Source organism: Budorcas taxicolor, chromosome 15 (assembly GCF_023091745.1).
Source record: "Budorcas taxicolor isolate Tak-1 chromosome 15, Takin1.1, whole genome shotgun sequence".
Classification (NCBI taxonomy): Eukaryota; Metazoa; Chordata; class Mammalia; order Artiodactyla; family Bovidae; genus Budorcas; species Budorcas taxicolor.
The window spans coordinates 2,053,999-2,077,857 of record NC_068924.1 but is presented as its reverse complement, the minus strand read 5'-3'; the positions used below and the strand labels follow the sequence as shown (position 1 = coordinate 2,077,857).

At 37.3% G+C, this 23,859-nt stretch overlaps 1 protein-coding gene across 1 annotated transcript in view; it reads left to right on the top strand.

The window, feature by feature from the left end:
- The first annotated feature begins 926 nt into the window (after window positions 1–926).
- The window catches only part of GRIA4 (glutamate ionotropic receptor AMPA type subunit 4), a 660,370-nt gene continuing 637,437 nt past the window's right edge, over window positions 927–23,859 (top strand). The window contains exons 1-2 of the mRNA XM_052652329.1: window positions 927–1,014; window positions 2,227–2,385. Of these exons, the coding sequence (XP_052508289.1) occupies window positions 927–1,014; window positions 2,227–2,385 (247 nt within the window). The remainder of the gene's footprint in view (window positions 1,015–2,226; window positions 2,386–23,859) is intronic.

Sequence of the window (23,859 nt, the reverse complement as noted above, 5' to 3'; positions counted from 1 at the left end):
GTGCGCAGCCCAGTGGCAGAACAGGGTGAGGCTGAGAGAAAGGCTGAGCTGGAGAGGGAGGCAGCCGGTCCTCCCCAGAGCCTGCAAGAATGCGGCAGGGTGCCTGGAGCACCGGGAGGGACCAGCTCCCAGGGGCCCTGGTCGGGGCTTGAGGACCTGGCCCGCGGGTAGATTTCCAGCCTCACGTGGCCGCGGAACAGGGGTGCCTGGAAAACAAAGAGAGGGACCCTGGGGGTGCCCACCCCCAGAGTGGAACCCCCTGCCAAAGCGGGAACGAGAGAGGCGGGAGCGGTGAAAGGGAAAAACCTGTCTCCTCTGGCTGCGGAGCGTTGGAGAGCCTGGGGCGCTCCGGTGAGCAGCCGGGGGCGAAGACCGCCGGGCGGTGGGCGAGGGACGTGTGGAGCTAGCGCTCGGCGCCCACGGAGGGGCCGCCGGGGGGCGCGACGCGCGGGGCGGTGGGGACTCTAGGTGGCCGGTGGCAGACCCCAGCCGCGGAGCGCGCGGCGGCCGCGGCGCCAGTGTGTGTACGTGTGTGTGTGTGTGTGCGCGCGCGCGCGCGCGTGTGTGTGTGTGTGTAGGTGAGAAAGCGAGGGCCGAGCGTGAGTGTGAGCTAGGCACAGAGAGAGCGCATGTCTCATCCCTGCGAGCAGCCAGGAGCCGCTCCACCACCATCTTTTGCATGGGCAACATTTGCAGCCGGACAGCAAACCTCTCCCAGGGCTATGGAGACTGCAGGAAAAACCTGGCAGCTCGGGATGGATTGCTAAGGGAAGTCATAACCCTAAACAGTCCAAACCTCTTTCCGTTTTTTTTTTTGTTTGTTTGTTTGTTTTTAATTTTATCGCCGTAGTCCTCAATGCCTCTCTGAACGGTCTTTAGGAAGAGTACGAGAGAAAGAGCGCGCGCCAGGGAGAGGAGAAAAGAAGATGAGGATTACTTGCAGACAAATTGTCTTGTTATTTTCTGGATTTTGGGGACTCGCCATGGGAGCCTTTCCGAGCAGCGTGCAAATAGGTAAGCTCTGATTCACTGGGGTACGCATGTGGGTGGCTGTAGCAGATACCGAAAGTGAGTTAAATGAGTTGCTGATAAGCAATTTAAGGGAACATTCGGCGTCTCCTTTCTGCTCTTCTCTCGTCTTTTCTTCCCTTTATAAAGACTGCCTCTTTGGTGCTGGTTCAGTCGAAACAGCACAGAGCGGTTCTCAATCTACATTCCATCCATCCTCAGTCTATACTCCTATTTGTCTCATGTCGCTGAAGTAGGATTGCAATAAGTTGGGATAAAATCTCCGTGGGGTTTGATTGCATTTTATCTAATATCTCCTTTCATTTCTTTCTCTGGAGTGTGAAGGGATGTAGAGTTTGCTTAAACAAAGCAAAACCCATCCACTCTTCTTCCCGTGCTATAGGCAACAGCTTTTGCTATTACAAGAAGACATTGCTTAGGTAAAAAAAAAGAAAAAAGAAAGAAAAGGAAAGAAGACATTTACACCCTGACCTACTTGCCTTTGCTTGCTACCAGTTAACCGATTCCAAAATTATGTCCCTTTCCTGGAACCTTTTCTTCTTTTATTTTCCTCTTGAATTTTTTGCCCTTAATCCCTCCTCTAGACTCTATTTCTGGGGACCCTATCCGTCCTGCCCTTGGCTTTTTTTTTTTCTATTCTCCCCTGTCTTTTGATGGGACGCAGCTCTTGAATTCCTTCCAACTAAGCCCAGCCTCACACTGCATCATTTCTCATGGACATTGCACAAAACGGGGCTAATTAGGCTGGGTCCAGGAACTGCATAAAAACAAAGTTCACGTCTCCCTTTGATTTCCCTCTCACCTGCATGTCATCACAAACCTTCATTTCTCTATTTTAATGCGAATTGTCTTTTCTGCTCATCTGCATGCATCTTAGAAATGCCTGGAACTGGCTTCTGTAGCAGTGTGCTGGGAATCATAGGGAGGGCAAGGAGAGAAGGCAAAACACACTAAATGGTCTGTCTCAGAGGCCACTGTGATCATGACAAATTGGGACAGTAAAAAGCTGAGCTGTCCTAAAGACTGAAATGCTAAACATACTCTTTAGAGACAAAGGGCAGTCTCCCAAGATGTGGCAGGGCTAGCTCCTTAATGTGTGTATTGGTGAATGGCCGTGGATTTGACAGTGCTTAGTGCGGGTGTAATAATAGTTACAAGAGGAAACACTGAACGGGCTTTTTCTGCTGTTTTTGCTAGGTGGTCTCTTCATCCGAAACACAGATCAGGAGTACACTGCTTTTCGATTAGCAATTTTTCTTCATAACACCAGCCCCAATGCGTCAGAAGCTCCTTTTAATTTGGTACCTCATGTGGACAACATCGAGACCGCCAACAGCTTTGCTGTAACAAATGCTTGTAAGTAAAACATAAGTTGAAGATAAATGAGAAAAGAATTAAGTCAGGGCAATAGAGGCCCTTTTCTCTGTATTATTACTGTTATTATATTTCAGAAAGACATTCAAGCTCTCCACAGTTTGCTGGTTAGAGAGGAAATCAGAGTTACAGCAAGATTTAGTCTCCAGGATATTTGGCTGGTCTTTCCTTCTCTTCCTTCCTCCTTCCCTCCCTTCATCTCTCCTTCCCTCCTCCTCCCTCCCTCCCTTTCTTCCTTTCTTTCTTCTTTCCTTTTTCTTGAAATTACTTTCTCCTTTAACATTTCAGTATTAGTCCTACAACCTGCATGTCAAGTTAGTGAAAATTGTACTCAATCTTGTTTTTTATTTATTTTCCTTTGGTTTGTATTTGCTTTTCACTTGAGTGAGCATACAAGACACATGCTCTCTTACACTGATAAAGGGAATGGAAGGTGTGCTAACAGTGAGAGAGTGGGGAGTGGTGGTGTGGAGGATGTATATTCCACTAGGTTGGTTGACACTGCAGATGATCTGGTGATGTCACTTGAAGCTGCCCTGCTCTTATATTCTGGGTTGTAAATGTCTCTTGCTATCAGGTAATGTATATATTCTGTGGATATAACTCCATGGAGTCTTACCTTGGTGGCAAATCATGTTAATCTCCAATCCACTGAATTCACATACTAACCCAGCTGGATCTATTATCCCCACAATACAATTTAGATTTGGTGATCTTATCTAATGTTATGATTAAACAGTTTTTTAGAGCTCCTCTGTGAAAATACTGTATAACATAAAGTAAAAATATAAGCAACTGTGTAAAAATCAATAAAATATGATCAATAGAGCATTTAGGTTACATTTTCACTCGAGGAAAATACATGTTTTCCATACCTCCTTATTTTTAGATGCTAATTTACAGCTCCTTAAAATTTGTGTGTTAAGATAATTGTTATAGATTACGTAAGACGTGTAGGAATAGTTCCTATATAAAGTTTTGCACAATAATAATAAAATATTCAGTCTGCATTGTATAATATTTTTAATATATCAGACTGAGTATATTTTTATTTTGAAAGTACTCTAAGTACAAGAAACTGTATTTCGAACAAACAAGTGAATTTGAAAACAAAGAGTTTTTATGTGTTAGGAGGATATCTGTTTCATTTAGCTTATATATATCTGCAATTAATTCATCTAACAAATAACATGATCATGTTTCCTTAATTTTAGGCACCTAATTAATACTTTATTTTTGAACTTCATTTCATAAGGAGGTTAAAGCATTTGACTTCTTTTTTTAATCTAAAGCAATTGTATTCATTTGCAGGAATGTTTTAGTTCCTTTGAGTACTACTTAATTTGAAAAATCACTTGCTTTATTTAGTAATAAAATAAATATTCTTTATAAAGATAATTATATGGGAATTATTTTTAAGCAGAAATGAACATAAATTAGAGCTAAATTTATGGATAGCTATTTTTTTAATGTCTTGTTATTATTTTTTGTTCCAAGTTTTGATAGAGATGTCAACATTTCAAATTAGCTCTAGGTATAAAATATTTTCCTTAGTACATGAATGCTATCTGTTGATTTAAGTATTTTCCTTATATCTCTCATGAGATTTTGGCAACAAAAACACTACTAAGTTTAAAAATAATTTATGATTCAAATACATCTGAAGGTAATTTGTCTACAGTAAATTGCTATTTAAATATATTTTTTTATTATTTAATTTTGAAAGACTTTCATAAAAGTGGAACTATATTAGTTTTATTTTTCCAGATTAGGTTCTTAAGTATTCTAAAGTTTGTATTCTGGCTTCCAGCTTTATAAACTACAGTGATAATTCCTTCTTTTCTCCTTCCACATAGTTTGTTAATCTCATTCAGGTTAATTTTAATATCATATTATTTATGTGATAAAAATGTTATATAGAATAAAACGAAAGTGGCAAATAACCTGTAAACATAAAAAAAATTAATAAGAAACTGTACACAGCATGAAAAAGTAGAAACAGGTATAAAATATAGGTAGTATGCTATTCTTTAACGTGTTAGAATTGAGAAAATTGAAGCTAAGAAAACAAAGTCTGCTTACTTTGATTCCAAGTGTAATGTAATGTTAGTGGTATCATGTTTTTGATCAGAGGGTATGGGTCAGGTGATTGGTGTTTGTTAAGTGAACTGACCAAGAGCCTGTATGCACGTGATTTTCCAGTCTAATCAAAGGTGAAACATAAGCAATAAGTATGAGGCAACCTCATGTATCAAGCTCTATGCCTTTGGGTACAAAAGGTAAAAATAGTGTTCTAGAGAATTAACATGAATTTATTCCTCATAGCAATACAGACTAGATTTTAAAATTTTTCATGCTGAATTAAATATAAATGTACAATATGTGTTCAACTAGGTTTATTTTAAATATGATTTTCCTAAAGTGAATCCTTGTAAAACTGAGTAATCTAGTATCTTTGTGAATGAGAACCACTGTATAGGATATATTTATTTTATGAAATATACACTTAAAAACTAAAAATAGCAGACTAAGGAATAAAGAGTATTATTGGTCATCTACTGGATAAATGTAATTTAAGGTTGATTCTTCTGTCTCAAAATTAAAGTTTAAAGAATATTTTGGACAATGTAAACATTCTGCGTATGGAGTTGACATACTACATAAATATAAACCCCAATAAACTTAAAATTTGCACTGTTCGGATAAATCTCAAATTTCTGAAGGAGAATCAGGTTTATTTTGGTTTGTAACTTTAAAAAAAAAAAAACAGCATTTGTGTAAGATTAAATTAAAATGCTGTTCTCTTTTTAAACTATTCCCATTGTTGAAAAATCATACTTTGCCTAGTATAAAACTGAAACTACAAGAAATACAGATAATATAGAATTATGGCATATTTAAATAACAAAGTGTAGGTGTAATAGGTGGCCCAAGTAGTCAAATTTCAAAATGTAATTAAAGATATACATTTATTTGCTGTAATCTATTCAAAGTATGGGCTTTGGCAAAATAGATATTTAAAAAATAATTTGATGTGGACAGTTTTCTTTAACAAAATATTATGCATTTGACTCCAAATAGCTATCTTCACAAGCAAACATGCTAGTTAAATAGAGTATGTTCTCTGCAAAACATTTAAGACAACCTAAAATGAGGCTGTGTTCTTATATTTTTCTAACAGTTAATTAATAAAGATGTTTTTGTTTTGGAGGATGATATATCTTAAATTTGGCCAAAGTAATAATGACCAAAGTACTGATGTAGTCTATCATCAAGTTTTCTAAAAGATAAAACAAAATTAGATATTGCAATTATCACTTGAACTCAGTTATGTTTGAAATCCTGTAAAAGAGGTAGCCTCTTTACAATAAAACACAGAGATGTTCAGTTTCTCAAATGATTCTTTTAATTTCAAATGGGTAGTGGAAAATACATAATAAGATACATTAAGTAGTTATGTATTGTCACTTAGGTGAAATATAATTTTTGCTGAATATTTCCAACTTTTTAAACTTGGATAGGAAAGACTAACTGGTTAATATTTTTGTTATCTTTTATTTATTTTTTTTAATGATTTGTTTATCTTACTCACCTTTTCTGTCTAAAATCTGTCTATTCAGTGGTTTGCAACATGACGGATTAGAAAGTTGTAAATCAAGAATGGAATGCATATTATACCTTAGTAATGATGAAAAAGTTGTTCTTTTTTAACTTAAATATTAACTCTATTTGTGAAGGGTTTGTTTACCAATCCTAAATATCCAAGTTGAGTGCTACTTGTAAAAGTAGGTTAGTGTGTAAAAAAGACTTGTTTAGTTAATCTAAATATGTTTTAAATGTGACAGTATATCCAGTAGGGTCCACAGACATTTTTGCTTATATACTACGGACTGAATTAAAACATGTTAAATTTAAGGGTGCTGAATAATAAGGTCTTGTGGCTTTAACAATATTTAAATATTATATATCTTTCTTTTCAGGAACATGAAACCCTAAAAAGGCATTCTAAAAGTATATATTGGACTGATATAATATTTTTAAAATGCTAAAATAAAAACTCTGATATTTTGACCTTGTTATAAGAAATATATTACAATTGAATATTGTTTGACTTTTGATTATTTTTAGGAAAATGAGTTACTGGAATTCTTTCCTTATTTTGAGTTGGTAGCAAGATTCTTTGTTGATTTGAAATAATTACTTAGTTTTATAATATTATTTTCCCCTTTTATCTTAATTTTCCATCATGACATTGATGACAAAGATGAGTCATATTCCTGTGCCTTGGACCTTTCTTAAATGATGCACAATTGCATTGATGTATTTCAGAATTGTCACAGGATTAAACTTCCTTAAAGCCATTTGAAAAAATTATCTTTACTTTTTTCTTATGAATTCTCCAAAGAGGTTTTATTTCTCAAAGAGGAACAATTTGTACTTTCTGACTTTAGGAATTATGTATATATCTTAATAACAGAATTTTACTAGTGTTCAGGAATTTAAAATGAGAAATAAATTCCATATACCTTCCATTTTATTATAACACAGGTTTTATACTGTTTTTGTGTACATGATTTTATTTGACCTCAGCTAATCTTGGAGTGAGCCTGTCTGAGAAGTTAGTCATTATTTTTTAGGTAAGCCAGATTTGGCTCAAAGAAATCGTTTGATTTGCCAAAGACCATGTAGCTAAAAAGTCACAGAGTTTAGATTTGAACCCAGTTGTTCTAGTCACTATCCTAGCACTTTAAGCAGGAGACCATGGATGTGAAAAGTACATCTGTACTGAGATTACTTGAATCAAGAAATAAAATAACTGTCTTTTTTTTCTAATTTTATTGTAATATTTTTAAGAAAACAGGGCAAGACATTTCTGGGCAACTTATTAATTAATCAGATGACAGTGAGTGATGCAGCAAAGACCAAAGTTATATTTTGTAATGAATCTGCCCATTCACTCACTAGATTAGGTAATAAACATAGTCACTTATTCATTAAACATGTTTATCAAGGACAACTGTATTTAAGACACTCTACTAGAAATGAAGATTGATATTTAGTCGCTAAATCATATCTGACTCTTTTACAACCCCGTGGACTATAGCCCACCAGGCTACTCTGTCCATGGAATTTCCCAGGCAAGAATACTGGAGTAGGTTGCCATTTCCTTCTCCAGGGATTGTCCTAACCCAAAGATCCAACACGTGTCTCCTGCACTGAAGGCAAATTCTTTACCACTGAGCTACCTGGGTAGCCCAGAAATGAGGATACTGAAAATTATGAGTAGTTGTTGCCGTCAAGGAGCAGTAGGAAACACATACAAGCCAATTATCACAGTTCAGTAAAACAAAGTATTATGACAGAGAAATAGAGTGCTGTAACAGAGTAACACAGGAAGGAACCTCAAACTTGTCATGCTGCCCTATGGGAGTTATTACCTGATCTGAGTTTTATGGTGCTAGTTATTTGAGATATTGACAGGAAGGAAGGCACCCCTCGCCACAGTAGGAGCACATGACAAGGCATCAAAGGATGGTGAGGCCAGATGTGATTGAACCACTGAATGTGGTTTAGTCTGACTGTAGTACTGGGTGTGAGGGGAAGGAGAGGTGTGCTAAGGGGCGAGCTTTGTAGATCCACACAGGGACTAGTAGCTCTTGTAAGGAAACTCTTTTGAATAAAAGGGGGGGCCCATAAATAATTTAACACAACAGTGGCTGAATCAGATTTATGTTTTATAAATAACAGGATTATTTCAAGAAGGAAAATGTACTAGAAGGGGGCAAAATGGGAAGAAAAAAATAGTTGTCTTGAAGTAATTCAACTTAGGATAGTAAGTTCTTAAATAAAAGTGGAAGCTCTGAGACAAGAGCAAAGTAAATAGACAAATACAGAACTGTTGACAGAACATAGTGATGGATTGGATGTCTGTGTAGGCTGCTGAAAAGAAGCATCAGTTCAGTTCAGTTCAGTTCAGTCACTCAGTCGTGTCCGACTCTTTGCGACCACATGAATTGCAGCACGCCAGGCCTCCCTGTCCATCACCATCTCCTGGAGTTCACTCAGACTTACGTCCATCGAATCCGTGATGCCATCCACCCATCTCATCCTCGGTCGTCCCCTTCTCCTCCTGCCCCCAATCCCTCCCAGCATCAGAGTCTTTTCCAATGAGTCAACTCTTCACATGAGGTGGCCAAAGTACCGGAGCTTCAGCTTTAGCATCATTCCTTCCAAAGAAATCCCAGGGTTGATGTCCTTCAGAATGGACTGGTTGGATCTCCTTGCAGTCCAATGGACCCTCAAGAGTCTTCTCCAACACCACAGTTCAAAAACATCAATTCTTCGGCACTCAGCCTTCTTCACAGTCCAACTCTCACATCCATACATGACCACAGAAAAAAACCATAGCCTTGACTAGATGGACCTTAGTCGGCAAAGTAACGTATCTGCTTTTGAATATACTATTTAGGTTGGTCATAACTTTTCTTCCAAGGAGTAAGTGTCTTTTAATTTCATGGCTGCTGTCACCTCCTGCAGTGATTTTGGAGCCCCCCAAAATAAAGTCTGACGCTGTTTCTGCTGTTTCCCCATCTATTTCCCATGAAGTGATGGGACCGGATGCCATGATCTTCTTTTTCTAAATGTTGAGCTTTAAGCCAACTTTTCCACTCTCCTCTTTCACTTTCATCAAGAGGCTTTTTAGTTCCTCTTCACTTTCTGCCATAAGGGTGGTGTCATCTGCATGTCTGAGGTTATTGATATTTCTCCTGGCAATCTTGATTCCAGCCTGTGTTTCTTCCAGTCCAGTGTTTCTCATGATGTACTCTCCATAGAAGTTAAATAAGCAGGGTGACAATATACAGCCTTGACATACTCTTTTTCCTATTTGGAACCAGTCTGTTGTTCTATGTCCTGTTCTAACTGTTGCTTCCTGACCTGCATACAGATTTCTCAAGAGGCAGGTCAGGTGGTCTGGTATTCCCATCTCTCTCAGAATTTTCCACAGTTTATTGTGATCCACACAGTCAAAGGCTTTGGCATAGTCAATAAAGCAGAAATAGAGGTTTTTCTGGAACTCTCTTGCTTTTTCGATGATCCAGTGGATGTTGGCAATTTGATCTCTGGTTCCTCTGCCTTTTCTAAAACCAGCTTGAACATCAGGGAGTTCACGGTTCATGTATTGCTAAAGCCTGGCTTGGAAAATTTTGAGCATAACTTAACCAGCATGTGAGATGAGTGCAATTATGCAGTAGTTTGAGCATTCTTTTGCATTGCCTTTCTTTGGAATTGGAATGAAAACTGACCTTTTCCAGTCCTGTGGCCACTGCTGAGTTTTCCAAATTTACTGGCATATTGAGTGCAGCACTTTCACAGCATGATCTTTCAGGATTGGAAAGAGCTCAACTGGAATTCCATCACCTCCACTAGCTTTGTTCATAGTGATGCTTTCTAAGGCCCACTTGACTTCACATTCCAGGATGTCTGGGTCTAGATTAGTGATCACATCATCATGATTATCTGGGTCGTGAAGATCTTTTTTGTACAGTTCTGCCGTGTATTCTTGCCACCTCTTATTAATATCTTCTGCTTCTGTTAGGTCCATACCATTTCTGTCCTTTATCAAGCCCATCTTAGCATGAAATAATCCATTGGTATCTCTAATTTTCTTGAAGAGATCTCTAGTCTTTCCCAGTCTGTTCTTTTCCTCTATTTCTTTGCATTGATCGCTGAAGAAGGCTTTCTTATCTCTTGTTGCTATTCTTTGGAACTCTGCATTCAGATGCTTATATCTTTCCTTTTCTCCTTTGCTTTTCACCTCTCTTCTTTTCACAGCTATTTGTAAGGCCTCCCCAGACAGCCATTTTGCTTTTTTGCATGTCTTTTCCATGGGGATGGTCTTAATCCCTGTCTCCTGTACAATGTCAGGAACCTCATTCCATAGTTCATCAGGCACTCTATCTATCAGATCTAGGCCCTTACATCTATTTCTCACCTCCACTGTATAATCATAAGCGATTTGATTGAGGTCATACCTGAATGGTCTAGCGGTTTTCCCTATTTTCTCCAATTTGAGTCTGAATTTGGTAATAAGGAGTTCATGATCTGATCCACAGTCAGCTCCTGGTCTTGTTTTTGTTGACTGTATAGAGCTTCTCCATCTTTGGCTGCAAAGAATATAAAAGAAAGAAAAGAAGTATGGTAAGAATTAAATATGATTTCTTCAATTTTTAGTTTTGACAAATTATCAAAACCATACTAGGAAGGCGCACACCAAAGAAGGAGCAGATTTGAATGAGGAAGGTGACTTTAGTGTGGATGTACAGATAAGGAGGCATTTAAAAGACATTTAAATGCAAAAGAGTTCTGGTCATATATATCTGGAGCTCTTGGGCTCAGTCTGAACTGAAGAGAGACACTGAATAATGAATGAAACCATGGATGTGGATGATATCATCCAGAGAGAGCAAAATCAGTGAAAAGAATGCTGAGGACAAAATCCGAAGAAATACCAGTATTTCAGGGACAAGGAGAGAAAAGGAAACTGAAGGAAATGGGTCAGAGTTCAGAGGAAAGTGAGGTAGGAATAATTCACGATAGCCAAGAGATGGGAAGAATTTCAAGTAAATAGTGATCAATCATGTCTTTGATTGATGAATTTTTATAACAAGTTGCAAGGGTAATTGATTCTTAACCTCAGTCTTTTACTTTTTTTTCTTTAGTGTTCTTTTTTTATTTTGACTAAAAAAAAAAAAAGCAGCCTTTATTAATCCCACATAGATTCTATTAATGCATACTCTTTGTGTATAGCGGCCTAGAATATTCTTATAATTAGTGATAGGGATAATCTTTTCTGGACTTTTGATCCAAATGGGCTTGGATTTGCAGCCTGATAGTGGGCCAGTTACTTGCACTTTTGAGCCTCAGTTTCTTCATTTATTAACAAAAGACCCATATATTTTATGAATATTAGAAAAGTGCATGGAAAATATTTAGCCTATAATTGTAACTCAATTAAATTTAGCTATATTACTTTTTCTATGTCACAGAGAACATTTATTTCTGAATCAGTGGAAAAATTTCAAGTTTATATTTCCTGTTTATATTTTGAAAAGTAATTTGTGTTTTGAATAAATATATTTTATTTATATTTCATAGGAATTTTTGACCTCTAACTTAATTGTTAATTTTAATTTATACACAAATCTAAATGCATATTTGTCTAAACTATTTCTAAGTCCTACAAGAGGGTAACTTTGTTGGGAATCTGTGGACCATTTGGAGAAAAAATTGGTTCATGAATGGATTAAAGGGATTAATGGATTCTCCTAATTGTATGCACAATTGTGTGTTCTTGAGTGTGGCATGTGTATTTGCATGTATGTGTGTGTAAACAGAGAGACAGTCTAAATTTTTGAATAGATTATCGATGAATTTCAGTCCACTCACACACACACACACACACACACACACAACAGCCCACAGCCCTAAAGGAGTTATACATAGATTAGATAAACAGTACTCCATTCCTTATCTTCTTCATTTCAAAAGCCAGTTGGATTTTATTTTTAAAACTAACCAAGAACTTTTCCATAAACTTCATCTCCAATAACTTCTTCCTCATCATAGAAAATAATCAATGTGTCCTAGCTGGGAAAATGCTTGGTTTGGTATTCTGCCTATTAAACTATTATCATATTATTTTTATTTCTTCTCTTAACTATCAAAAGCTCTACACATTCCACATCAACTCCTATTTTTATCATGACTTGCCTTTTCCTTTAACAATCACCACTACTACAACAGTGTTCTTGAAGGTCATCAGTGATTTACAGATTAGTAAATTCCATTGTTCCTTAGTCACAGTCTTTTAATAATTTACATAACTTGACATAGCTGATTATCCCCTGTTCTTGAAACTCATTTCTCCTTGATAATATAATTAGCTAGTGATTATATGCCAAGGGTCTATATTAATTACTTATATTCTTACACAACTGTAAGAAACAGGCATCACTATTGTTTTCATTTTATATATGGAGAAACTAAAGATTTGTAGTTAAGACAATTTGCCTAACCACAAAGTATTCAGGGCATCAGATCCTAAAGTCAGTTTTGCCTTCCACTCACATTAAAGTGTCCTGATTAGTATAGTATATATAAGATAACCATCACTCTGTGTGACAGTGGTTAGCTAACTCCTAATTTGAATAGAAAGATGTTTCCCTCAAAGTTACTTCTTTAACAATTTCCATTTACCCAGTGAATAAAATGCCACCTGGAGAAGACAATGGCAACCCACTCCAGTACTCTTGTCAAGAAAATCCCATGGACGGAGGAGCCTGGTAGGCTGCAGTCCATGGGGTAGCTAAGAGTCGGACTTGACTGAGTGACTTCACTTTCACTTTTCACTTTCATGCATTGGAGAAGGAAATGGCAACCCACTTCAGTGTTCTTGCCTGGAGAATCCCAGGGACGGGGGAGCCTGGTGGGCTGCCGTCTATGTGGTCACACAGAGTTGGACATGCCTGAAGTGACCTAGCAGCAGCAGCAGCAGCAAAATGCCACCAAGTGTAAAAATGAATGACTACCACCAGATTTTAAAATGAATAAATGAGTCTTTATATGCGGCACAAACATTGGATGCTTCATTATTTGGCCAACCTACATAGTCTTTATAGGAATGTTATTTGATGACCAGTGGTCAGAGAGTTCATTTCAGGTTTTCCCTTACATGTTTTTGGATTCCAATAAACGTAATGAGGAATGTCTTAAAGATCATTGACCTAAGTCAAAATTGCTGCCGTCTTCATAGTGTCCTTACTTGCCTCCAATTTGATAAAACTACTAGAGTCATAAATAAAAAGTTCAATGTTATCTTAGAAAGGAAAGGTAAAAAATTGTGATGTAATACTTTTCTTTGAACAAGCCATTATACTTCTCCAGCAAAAATTACACCTAAACTATAACCATTGTTTGCTTATTTTTGCTTATATCCTTATTTTTAAAAAAGCAATTTCTCATTGTTGCTGCTGTTCAATCACTCAGTCTCTTTGCAACCCCATGGACTGCAGCACACCAGGCTTCCCTATCCTTCACCATCTCCCAGAGCTCGCTCAAACTAACAGCCAGTGAGTCAGTGATGCCATCCAACCATCTCATCCTCTGTCATCTGCTTCTCCTCCTGCCTTTCATTTCTAATCGTTCCCATCATGGTGGCCAAAATATTGGAACTTCGGCTTCAGCATCAGTACTTCCAATTAATATTCAGGACTGATTTCTTTTAGGAGGGACTGATTTGATCTCCACACTGTCCAAGGGACTCTCAAGGATCTTCTCCAACACTATAGTTCAAAAGCATCAATTTTTCAGCATTCAGCCTTCTTTATGTCCAAATCTCATATCCATATATGACTACTGGAAAAATCATAGCTTTGACTATATGGACATTTGTCGGCAAAGTGATGTCTCTGCTTTTTAATATGTTGCCTAGGTTTGCCATAGCTTTTATTTCAAGAAGCAAGCACCTTTTAATTTCATAGCTACAGTTACCATCTGCAGTGATTTTGGAGCTCAAGAAAATAAAGTCTGTCACTGTTTCCATTGTTTCCCCATCTATTTGCCATACAGTAATGGGACTGGAAGCCATGATCTTCATTTTTTGAATGTTGACTTTTAAGCGAGCTTTTTCACTCTCCTCTTTCACCTTCATCAAGAGGTTCTTTAGTTCCTATTCACTTTCTGCCATAAGGGTAATGTCATTTGCATATCTGAGGTTATTGATAATTGTCACAGCAGTCTTGATTCCATCCTGTGCTTCATCCAGCCCAGCATGCTCATGAATAACTTTCTCATCAGTAACTTTATATATATATATATATATAACCTATTGTGTTCTTTCCATTCTCATATTTCTATCTTTTTAAACTGACCCATGAAAATTTCAAGTGATTTAGAAATCTTAAGAGCCAAAATATTATTGCAATCTCACCACTAAGGGGTAATCACAGTAAATAGATCTTTCTGGAATTTTCTTTTTATGTGTATAGACCTAAAGTGAGCAGTAGAATACTATAAACATAAAATACATACATATATATAACTTTTTAATAACAATATTAATCTATAAGCATATTTTATTAATGTTTTATTTCATGCAAAGTTTTCCCTCAGTGTATAAGACCTATCTTATTTTCTTTTACTGCTATGTAATGCCATTAGAAAAGACTCTGATGCTGGGAGGGATTGGGGGCAGGAGGAGAAGGGAACGACAGAGGATGAGATGGCTGGATGACATCATTGATTCGATGGACGTGAATCTGAGTGAACTCCGGGAGTTGGTGTTGGACAGGGAGGCTTGGCGTGCTGTGATTCATGGGGTCGCAAAGAGTCGGACACAACTGAGCGACTGAACTGAACTGAATGCCATTGTGCAAAGTTTCTATTAAATGTAGTCAGTACCCTCTGTATCAACATTTATGTTGTTTCCCGTTTTTTATGTTACAAACAGAATAGCAGTAAAGCTATCTGAGTACCTGTGTTAATATTCCCGTAGGATTAATTCCTGGAAATGAAATTACTAGATTGAACAATGTGTATTTTTGCTTTTAGTCCATATTATTAATGTTCTTTCCTCAAAAAGTATTATTTATATTTACAGCAACCAAGATGTAAGAATAATTGGTTTTCTATGACCTGCTAACACTAGTCATTATCAGTTTCTTGAATCTTCACTTGTCCTAATGCATGAAGTTAAGTTCAGTTCAGATCAGTCACTCAGTCGTGTCCAACTCTGGGACCCCATGGACTGCAACATCCCAGGATTCCCAGTCCATCACCAACTCCTGAAGCTTATTCAGACTCATGTCCATCAAGTCAGTAATGCCATCCAACCATCTCATCCTCTGGTATCCCCTTCTCTTCCTGCCTTCCATCATTCCCAGCATCAGGGTCTTCTCCAATGAATCAGTTATTTGCATCATGTGGCCAAAATACTGGAGCTTCAGTTTCAGCATCAGTCCTTCCAATGTATATTCAGGAATGATTTCTTTAGGATTGACTGGTTTGATCTCCTTGCAGTCCTAGTTACTCTCAAGAGTCTTCTCCAGCACCACAGTTCGAAAGCAGCAATTCTCCATCTTTCTTAATGGTCCAGATCTCACATCAACACACGGCTACTGAAAAAACCACAGCTTTGACTAGACAGAACTTTATTAGTAAAGTAATGCCTCTGCTTTTTAATATGCTGTCTAGGTTGGTCATAGCTTTTCTTCCAAGGAGTAAGCGTCTTTTAATTTCATGGCTGCAGTCACCATCTGCAGTGATTTTGGAGTTCAAGAAAATAAAGTCTGACACTGTTTCCATTGTTTCCCCATCTATTTGCCATGAAGCGATGGGACTGGATGCCAAGATCTTAGTTTTCTGAATTTTGAGTTTTAAGTCAGCTTTTTTACTTTCCTCTTTCACTTTCATCAAGAGGCTCTTTAGTTCTTCTTCAATTTCTGCCATGGGGATGGTGTCATCTCCATATCTGAGGTTATTGATATTTCTCCCAGAAATCTTGATGCCAGCTTGTGCTTCATCCAGCCCAGCATTTCACATGATGTAGTCTGCATATAAGTTAAATTAACAAGTGACAACATGCAGCCTGGACATACTCCTTTCCCAATTTGGAGCCAGTCCATTTTCCCATGTCCAAAATACTGAGGAAACACACTCTTGGAGGGCAGAAATAAAACTTTGTTCGAACCAGGATCCAAGAGGAAGGAGCAGTGTCCCCACAAGAGACTGAGCCTAACATGCCTATGAGTGTGTGGGAGTCTCAGATGGAGGCATGGTTCAATAGTGGCCTGCGGTGGGGTTAGGGACACTGTGTATCATAGTGTGGGCATAAGTTCTCAGGCCAAACAACAGGGAAGGAACAAAGCCCAGTCCACCAACAGAAAGTTGGATTAAAGATTTACTGAGCATGACCCCGCCCATCAGAACAAGACCCAGATTCCCCCACAGTCTCTCCCATCAAGAAGTTTCCAGAAGCCTTTTATCCTTGTCCATAAGAGAGCAGACATAATGAAAACCATAGTCAAAGAAAACTAACCAAATTACTCATGTGTATCACAGCCTTGTCTAACTCAATGAAACTATGAGCCATGGCATGTAAGGCCATCCAAGCCGGACAGGTCATGGTAGAGAGTTCTGACCAAACGTGGTCCACTGGAGAAGGGAATGGCAAGCAACTTCAGTATTCTTGCCTTGAGCCCCATGAAGTGTATGATGGGTCTAAATGACATCTAATTGATGCTTTAATTTGCATATTTTTGATTAATAGTGAGGCTAAGAATATTTTCCTGAATCTATAAGACCTTTTATCTCTTTCTGTGTGAACTGTTGTTCTTTCACTTTACCAACGTTTTCTTCTTTATTTGAGGGAGTGTTTTACTATAGAAACTATAGAAATGAATTCTTTGTCATGATGTTTAAGATTTTTTTTTTTTTTTTACTATTTTTCTATGTGCCTTTGGCTTCCAGCTTCATTTATGATGCCTTTTACCATACAGATATTTACAATTTTTATATAGTCAAATCTGTGAGTCATTTTCTTCATGGCTTCTAGATTTCATGCTATGCTTATAAAGGTATTCCTATCCTTAAAACTGTAGAATATTGTTCCACATTTTTTTTTTTAAGAATACTTTATGGTTTTATATTTGATATTTATAATGCTAACTCTTTGGGGATTTTTTATGTGTGTTAGGTACTAATCTTTATTTTTTTCTGTTTTATTTATTTGAAAAGCTATTTTTTTTTTTTTACTATTTCTTTGAACTGATACATTTGTGCAAATCTCCTGTAATCATGACTGAATTTGAGCTTGAACAGTTCTGCATTTTACCTCTTCCCAAGTTCTCCTTTTTGCAGTTCTTCATCTCCCTGTCCTGACAGTCTTACGTGGTCATACTTGCTAGTTTTGATGTTTTTATTATCTGCTTTCTTGGTCCACCTATTACTTTCCTAGGTTTTCCCCAAGTTTGTTGCCATCTGATCAACTACTCTTGTTTCTATCTCCAAAATTCATTACAAATATTTCCAACTTTCACCATTTCCAGCCCACAATTCTAATGCAAGTCAATTATACTTTTCTAATAATTTAGTACTGAATATCCCGCTACTGCCATTTCCTCTCCCCACTCTCTTTACATACCAGAGCCTGTGGTTCCCTTCGGAAGTGAAGCAAAATACTGTTTCTTCTTACTTAATGCCCTCCAGTGGTTTTCAGTTTCTTGGAGTAAAACTGCAACTCTTTTAACAGACTTGGACTCTAAGCATGATCTGTCTCTCATCCATCTTTTTGCCATGTTCCACCATGTTGGAGTTTACTCAGTCTTCTTTTTGGTTCCTACACATGATTTAATCATTTCTTTCTATTATCTATGCCTTTTCATTTTCCATTCTCATTTTTGGGGATGGGAAGTCCTCCAATGCAGTTTTTTTCAAGTAGCTTTTTCTGGATCTTCAGGACTCAGGTCAAAGTCATTGCCTAAGAGAAATCTTCCATGACAACCTCTGTAGAGTAAGCTCTCTCACACTAAACTCCATTTACTTAGTACTGCATTGCCAACCCTATTATAATCTTTGCTTTTTTTACAATCTGTAATTGTTATTTTCATTTGTTTACATATTTATCATCTATATTTCCAGTAGAATAAAAACTCCCACACCCAGGACTTTATTTGCCTTGTTAAACAATATATCCTCATAGCCTTACTCAATACCTGGTACAAAATAAGAATCATCATGTATCTTTGAATACATGAATGAACAATGTGTTATGAGTATTCTCTTCACTCATCTTTGGGACATTCTTAAGATAGCTAAGACTTTTCATGTATTTTTTTTATATAAATTTATTTATTTTCATTCAAGTTTAATTACTTTACAATATTGCATTGGTTTTGCCATACATCAACATGAATCCACCACAGGTATACACGTGTTCCCCATCCTGAACCCCTCTCCCTCCTCCCTCCCTGTACCATCCCTCTGGGTCATCCCAGTGCACCAGCCCCAAGCATCCAGTATCATGTATTTTAGAAGAAAATTGAACAGAGCATCTAAAAACAATAAGGTATTGGGTTCATTCCTTATCTTAAGCATATATATATATATGTTTTTCTCATTTGTTTTCATTAGAGTCACTTGATGCAATGGGCTAGGTAAGGAGGAAGATAAGTCTTATGAAGAAGAAAGTGGAAGTATTAATGCAAATTGATTTATATTGCATTGGCCTGAAGGCACTTTGGTGAATTTAAATATGGTAGAAAAGAACTTCTAGGTACTTATAACATGTAGTCTATGCTGACAAAAGAACTAGAAAATGCTGATTCAGTACTCTTTCAGAGTAGAAGAAAGCACACGTGGGAAGCCCAGGTGTATTAGTAAGCATGCTCAAGAGAATCATCTGTTCAGATGATCTGTTCATTGGCTGCTTCCTTGAGTGAGTGAGTGAGTGAAAGTCACTCAGTCGTGTCGGACTCTTTACAACCCCATGGACTGTAGCCCACCAGGCTCCTCTGTCCATGAATTCTCCAGGCAAGAATACTGGAGTGGATTGCCATTTCCTTCTTAGCGAATCTTCCCAACCCCAGGGATTGAACCTGGGTCCCCTGCATTGCAGGCAGACACTTTACTGTCTGAGCCATCAAGCCCCGCTTCCTTAGCGCTTCTTGAAGTTCATGAAATTAGAAGACATGTGAAAGAAAGCATCTGTAGTCAAATGTACAATGAAAACCTTTCAATTCTTAATTACCTACACTGAATTTTTTATACATTTCACAATTTGCCAGTTTCAATAGCCCTTATCCGTCCTGTTTGAAATTAATTTATTCTTGTTTAAATTGCTTAATTTAAGCTATGTATATAATCTTACCTTGGCAAGTTGGAGAAGCATTTCACTATTTCTCTGCTCCAGTGATTTAAAATCAAGATAAATATATACTTTCTGAAAAAACTGTGTATATGCTTTCTTTTTTGTAATGAAAAACATGTCAGTCCAAATGGTTCCCTTTTTGCTCTGATTACCAAGGAGCTCAATTTTCACGTTTACTGATAAGTAACAACACTGGTCCCCAGTTGAAAAAAAAAAGAGCTTTGTATCATTTTTCTAGATTCCACATATATGTTAGTACATGATATTTGTTTTTATCTTTCTGAATTACTTTACTCTGTATAATAGTCTCCAAGTCCATCCACATCTCTACAAATGACCCATCTCTTTTATGGTTGAGCAATATTCCATTGTATATATGTTGTATATATGTACCACATCTTCTTGGACTTTCCACGAGGCACAGGTGGTAAAGGACCCACCTGGCAATGCAGGAAACTTAAGAGATGCCTGTCTACACCTGTGTTGGGAAAATTCTCTGGAGAAGAGTGTGGCAACCCACTCCAGTATTCTTGCTGGAGAAGATCATGGACAGAAGAGATTCATAGGGTTGCATAGAATTCATAGAGTCCATAGGGTTGCAAAGAGTTGAATATGACTGAAATGACTTAGCATGCACACACCACATCTTCTTTATCCATTCATTTCTTGTTTGACTTTTAGATTGTTTCCCTGCCCTGGCTATTGTAAATAGTGCTGGAATTAACACTAGGGTAGAGAGATCCAGGCATAGAGAAGGGACATATGGACACAGCAGGGGGAAAGAAAGGCTTGGATTAATTGGGAGTGTATGACACTATCTCAGGTAAAATAGATATTGAGAATCTGCTATAAAGCACAGGAAGCCCATCTTGGTGATCTGTAATGACCTATATATGTAAGATGGGGGTTGGGGGTGAAAAGGAGGGGTCATATGTATACATATAGCTGTCTCACTTCAGTGTAAAGCAGAAACCAACACAACATTGTGAAGCAATTATACTCCAATAAAAAAAAAGCTTTGTTTATATATTTTTGTTTTTCTAAACTAATATATATAATATAAATAATATGAGTTTTATCTATGATACAATGTAGATATTGAACATTGTATAAATAAACAATGCATAAACATTGTATATATGATACATAAATATATCTTATAAGACTATACACATCATTTTAAGAAAGAAGCACAAAGGTACAATATCTATAAATTAAGATTGTAGACGATACCCCTTTTGATCAGCTTTTGCTTGAATAGTCAACTTTTGTATATAGTACTTTCTATATATTGTATATGCCTTGGAAGATTATATATTGATAGGTACATAACCTGTCAATTCCATTAGATTGTGAGTTGGGGACAAGTATTAACCTCAGATATGCAGATGACACCACCCTTATGGCAGAAAGTGAAGAGGAACTAAGAAGACTCTTGATGAAAGTGAAAGTGGAGAGTGAAAAAGTTGGCTTAAAGCTCAACATTCCGAAAACTAAGATCATGGCATCTGGTCCCATCACTTCATGGGAAATAGATGGGGAAACAGTAGAAACAGTGTCAGACTTTATTTTGGGGGGCTCCAAAATTACTGCAGATGGTGAATGCAGCCATGAAATTAACAGACGCTTACTCCTTGGAAGAAAAGTTATGACCAACCTAGATAGCATATTCAAAAGCAGAGACATTACTTTGCCGACTAAAGTCCGTCTAGTCAAGGCTATGGTTTTTCCAGTTGTCATGCGTGGATGTGAGAGTTGGACTGTGAAGAAGGCTGAGTGCCGAAGAATTGATGCGTTTGAACTGTGGTGTTGGAGAAGACTCTTGAGAGTCCCTTGGACTGCAAGGAGATCCAACCAGTCCATTCTGAAGGAGATCATTCCTGGGTGTTCTTTGGAAGGAATGATGCTGAAGCTGAAACTCCAGTACGTTGGCCACCTCATGAGAAGGGTTGACTCATTGGAAAAGACTCTGATCCTGGGGGAGATTGGGGGCAGGAGGAGAAGGGGACGACAGAGGATGAGATGGCTGGATGGCATCACTGACTCAAAGGACGTAAGTCAGAGTGAACTCTGGGAGTTGGTGATGGACAGGGAGGCCTGGCGTGCTGCGATTCATGGGGTCGCAAAGAGTCAGACACGACTGAGCGACTAAACTGACTGACTGACTGACTGATGGTAATCTTATTAGTATGTCTGTTCCATGAGTCTATCACTATACTAGGATGTTCTACGCTTAATGAATGTCTGCTGACTGATTGTAGGGCAAGAGGAAGAAGGGAAGGAATCCTTTTCTTGGTTGGTTATTATAACAACTAATTCCTAGTCAGAACTGAATTAAAATAACATAAATCAACTTCTTTTCCACATGAACCAAACCCTTTACAATTTTGAAAACAGATGTCACAAATCCCCTTTGGGCTTCCCAGGCTAAATAACACTTCTTTATATGGTATACTTTCTAAAAAATTTAACATTCTAGTCCTGGCATTTTGAATATCCCATGAATTTGTCATAATTTTATTAAAATATATTCACCTAAATTAACCCCATTCTCTTGTCATAAGCTGTCCAGATTTAAACCACAATTTCTACACAGATGATTATGATCTGACATGATCGATCCAGGTGAGAATATTAATTCCAGTTATTTAGGCATTATACATATAAAGTGTAGACCAAGATTATTTGAGTTTTATTAGCCTGTTATATCACTCTGTTCCTGATAAATTCATTGTCAATTAAAACTTAAAACTTTGCTCTTTATCCTACATGAATTGCTACAGATCAACCTCTCCATAAGGCAGTTTTTAAAATTCAAAATGAAAGATTTTACATGCTCAGTTCAGTTCTGTCACTCAGTCATATCCAGCTCTTTGCGACCCCATGGACTGCAGCACACCAGGCCTCCTTGTCCATCACCATCTCTAGGAGTTTAGGGAAACATCAATACCATTTTGAGTTATAATTAAACTAGCTGTAAACCATTTTCAACTCCATGTGACTCTTTGCTGTATGATTATCCTCATTGATGATCAAAATTAAAAAACAAGCTGTGGCACCAAGTCATGAACCAATACTCTTTAGGTATGTGTGGTATTTAAATGTGAATTATCCTAAAATAATGTATGATCAAATTTCTCCATGTTGCTTATAAAAATTGTCATTTCACTGCACTTTTACTTTTCAAACATTAAAACAAACACAAAGGTCATCAAATTCAATTGAAAAGGAAAATTTTAAATCACTCAAGATGGCTAGGGCATTTAAAATTGATACAGTGCTTTTGAAAATCAATTGGTCACAATAGGTCAAAGACAATAAAAATTGTGAATCACTTGAACTCATGAAAACAGGAAAATCTCTAGTCATGAAAATGTTCATTAAAGCTTTACTTAGCAATATGATTAAATTAATTAAAATCCAACCCAGATTCTTTAAGGAAGAATATCAATTGTAATCCTCTATTTGACTTGTCCCACCAGTCCTGAGTTCAATAATTTTTCCTATTTATATAGAGACTCTCTATATGTTTGTTTCCTTTCTTTGTATTATTTTGTTTTGTTTTCTTACTGAAAAACCAGTGTCATAATAGAAAAGAAGAAGTGTTCTAGTCAGATATAAACAAGATGTTTTCAAAGTGTGATAATGACTATTGGAGTTGGATAGAGCTATTTGAATGGTTTTTAAAAGCATCAGCTGTTTAGAGGGCATAGATCTTCCACACCAGTGCTGACTGATAGCCAGGTAAAGGTAGGCACATTGTCCTGGAGGTGGTGTATTTCATGGTTCTGTGCAAATATATGGGAATTCTAGTAGATGAATAATATGAGAAATCACTGTCATTGGCTTTGCCCAATTTCTCTAATCTTCCCCTCACCTTTCATCCTCCCAAGCACAGAAGATATTGAGAGAGATTCAGGAATTATGTGATAATCTTGGGTCTGAAAGATGCATGAGATTTTGCCATTATGTAAAGGGAAACATATTTCTACAGACAAAAGAGTATCATAGAAAAAAAAAGTGTAAAGGTGTATGGACAATTTTGGGTAGCAGAAATGCAGAAGGAAAATAGAGGCATGGATGGGAGAACAGAGGGTCAAGTGGAAGGTTTGCAAACCTAACTACAGAGGCAGGGAGGAATCTTCAAATTGCCTTGTAAGTTAGGATAAGGATTTTATTTCTTTTCTTCTGGGCCAGAAGACAACAAGAATCATTTTAAGCAGTTTATAACATATTTGTGTTCTAGGAAGAATTCTAGCACCACTCTTCATCATTCATGTGTATAGTTTAATGGGATTCCTTTCCATGCCAAATACACAAAGAAATCATTTCCTAGGCATGAAATGCTATTTTGCTACTTCAGTTGCTCTTTGTAAAACTCATTATTGTATGTGATTCTACTCACTATTTTCAAGAGCTGGTACTTCCAACAACAACAAAAAAAGCACCTCAGATGGGGAACACGTGTACACCCGTGGCGGATTCTTGTTGATGTATGGCAAAACTGATACCATATTGTAAAGTAATTAGCC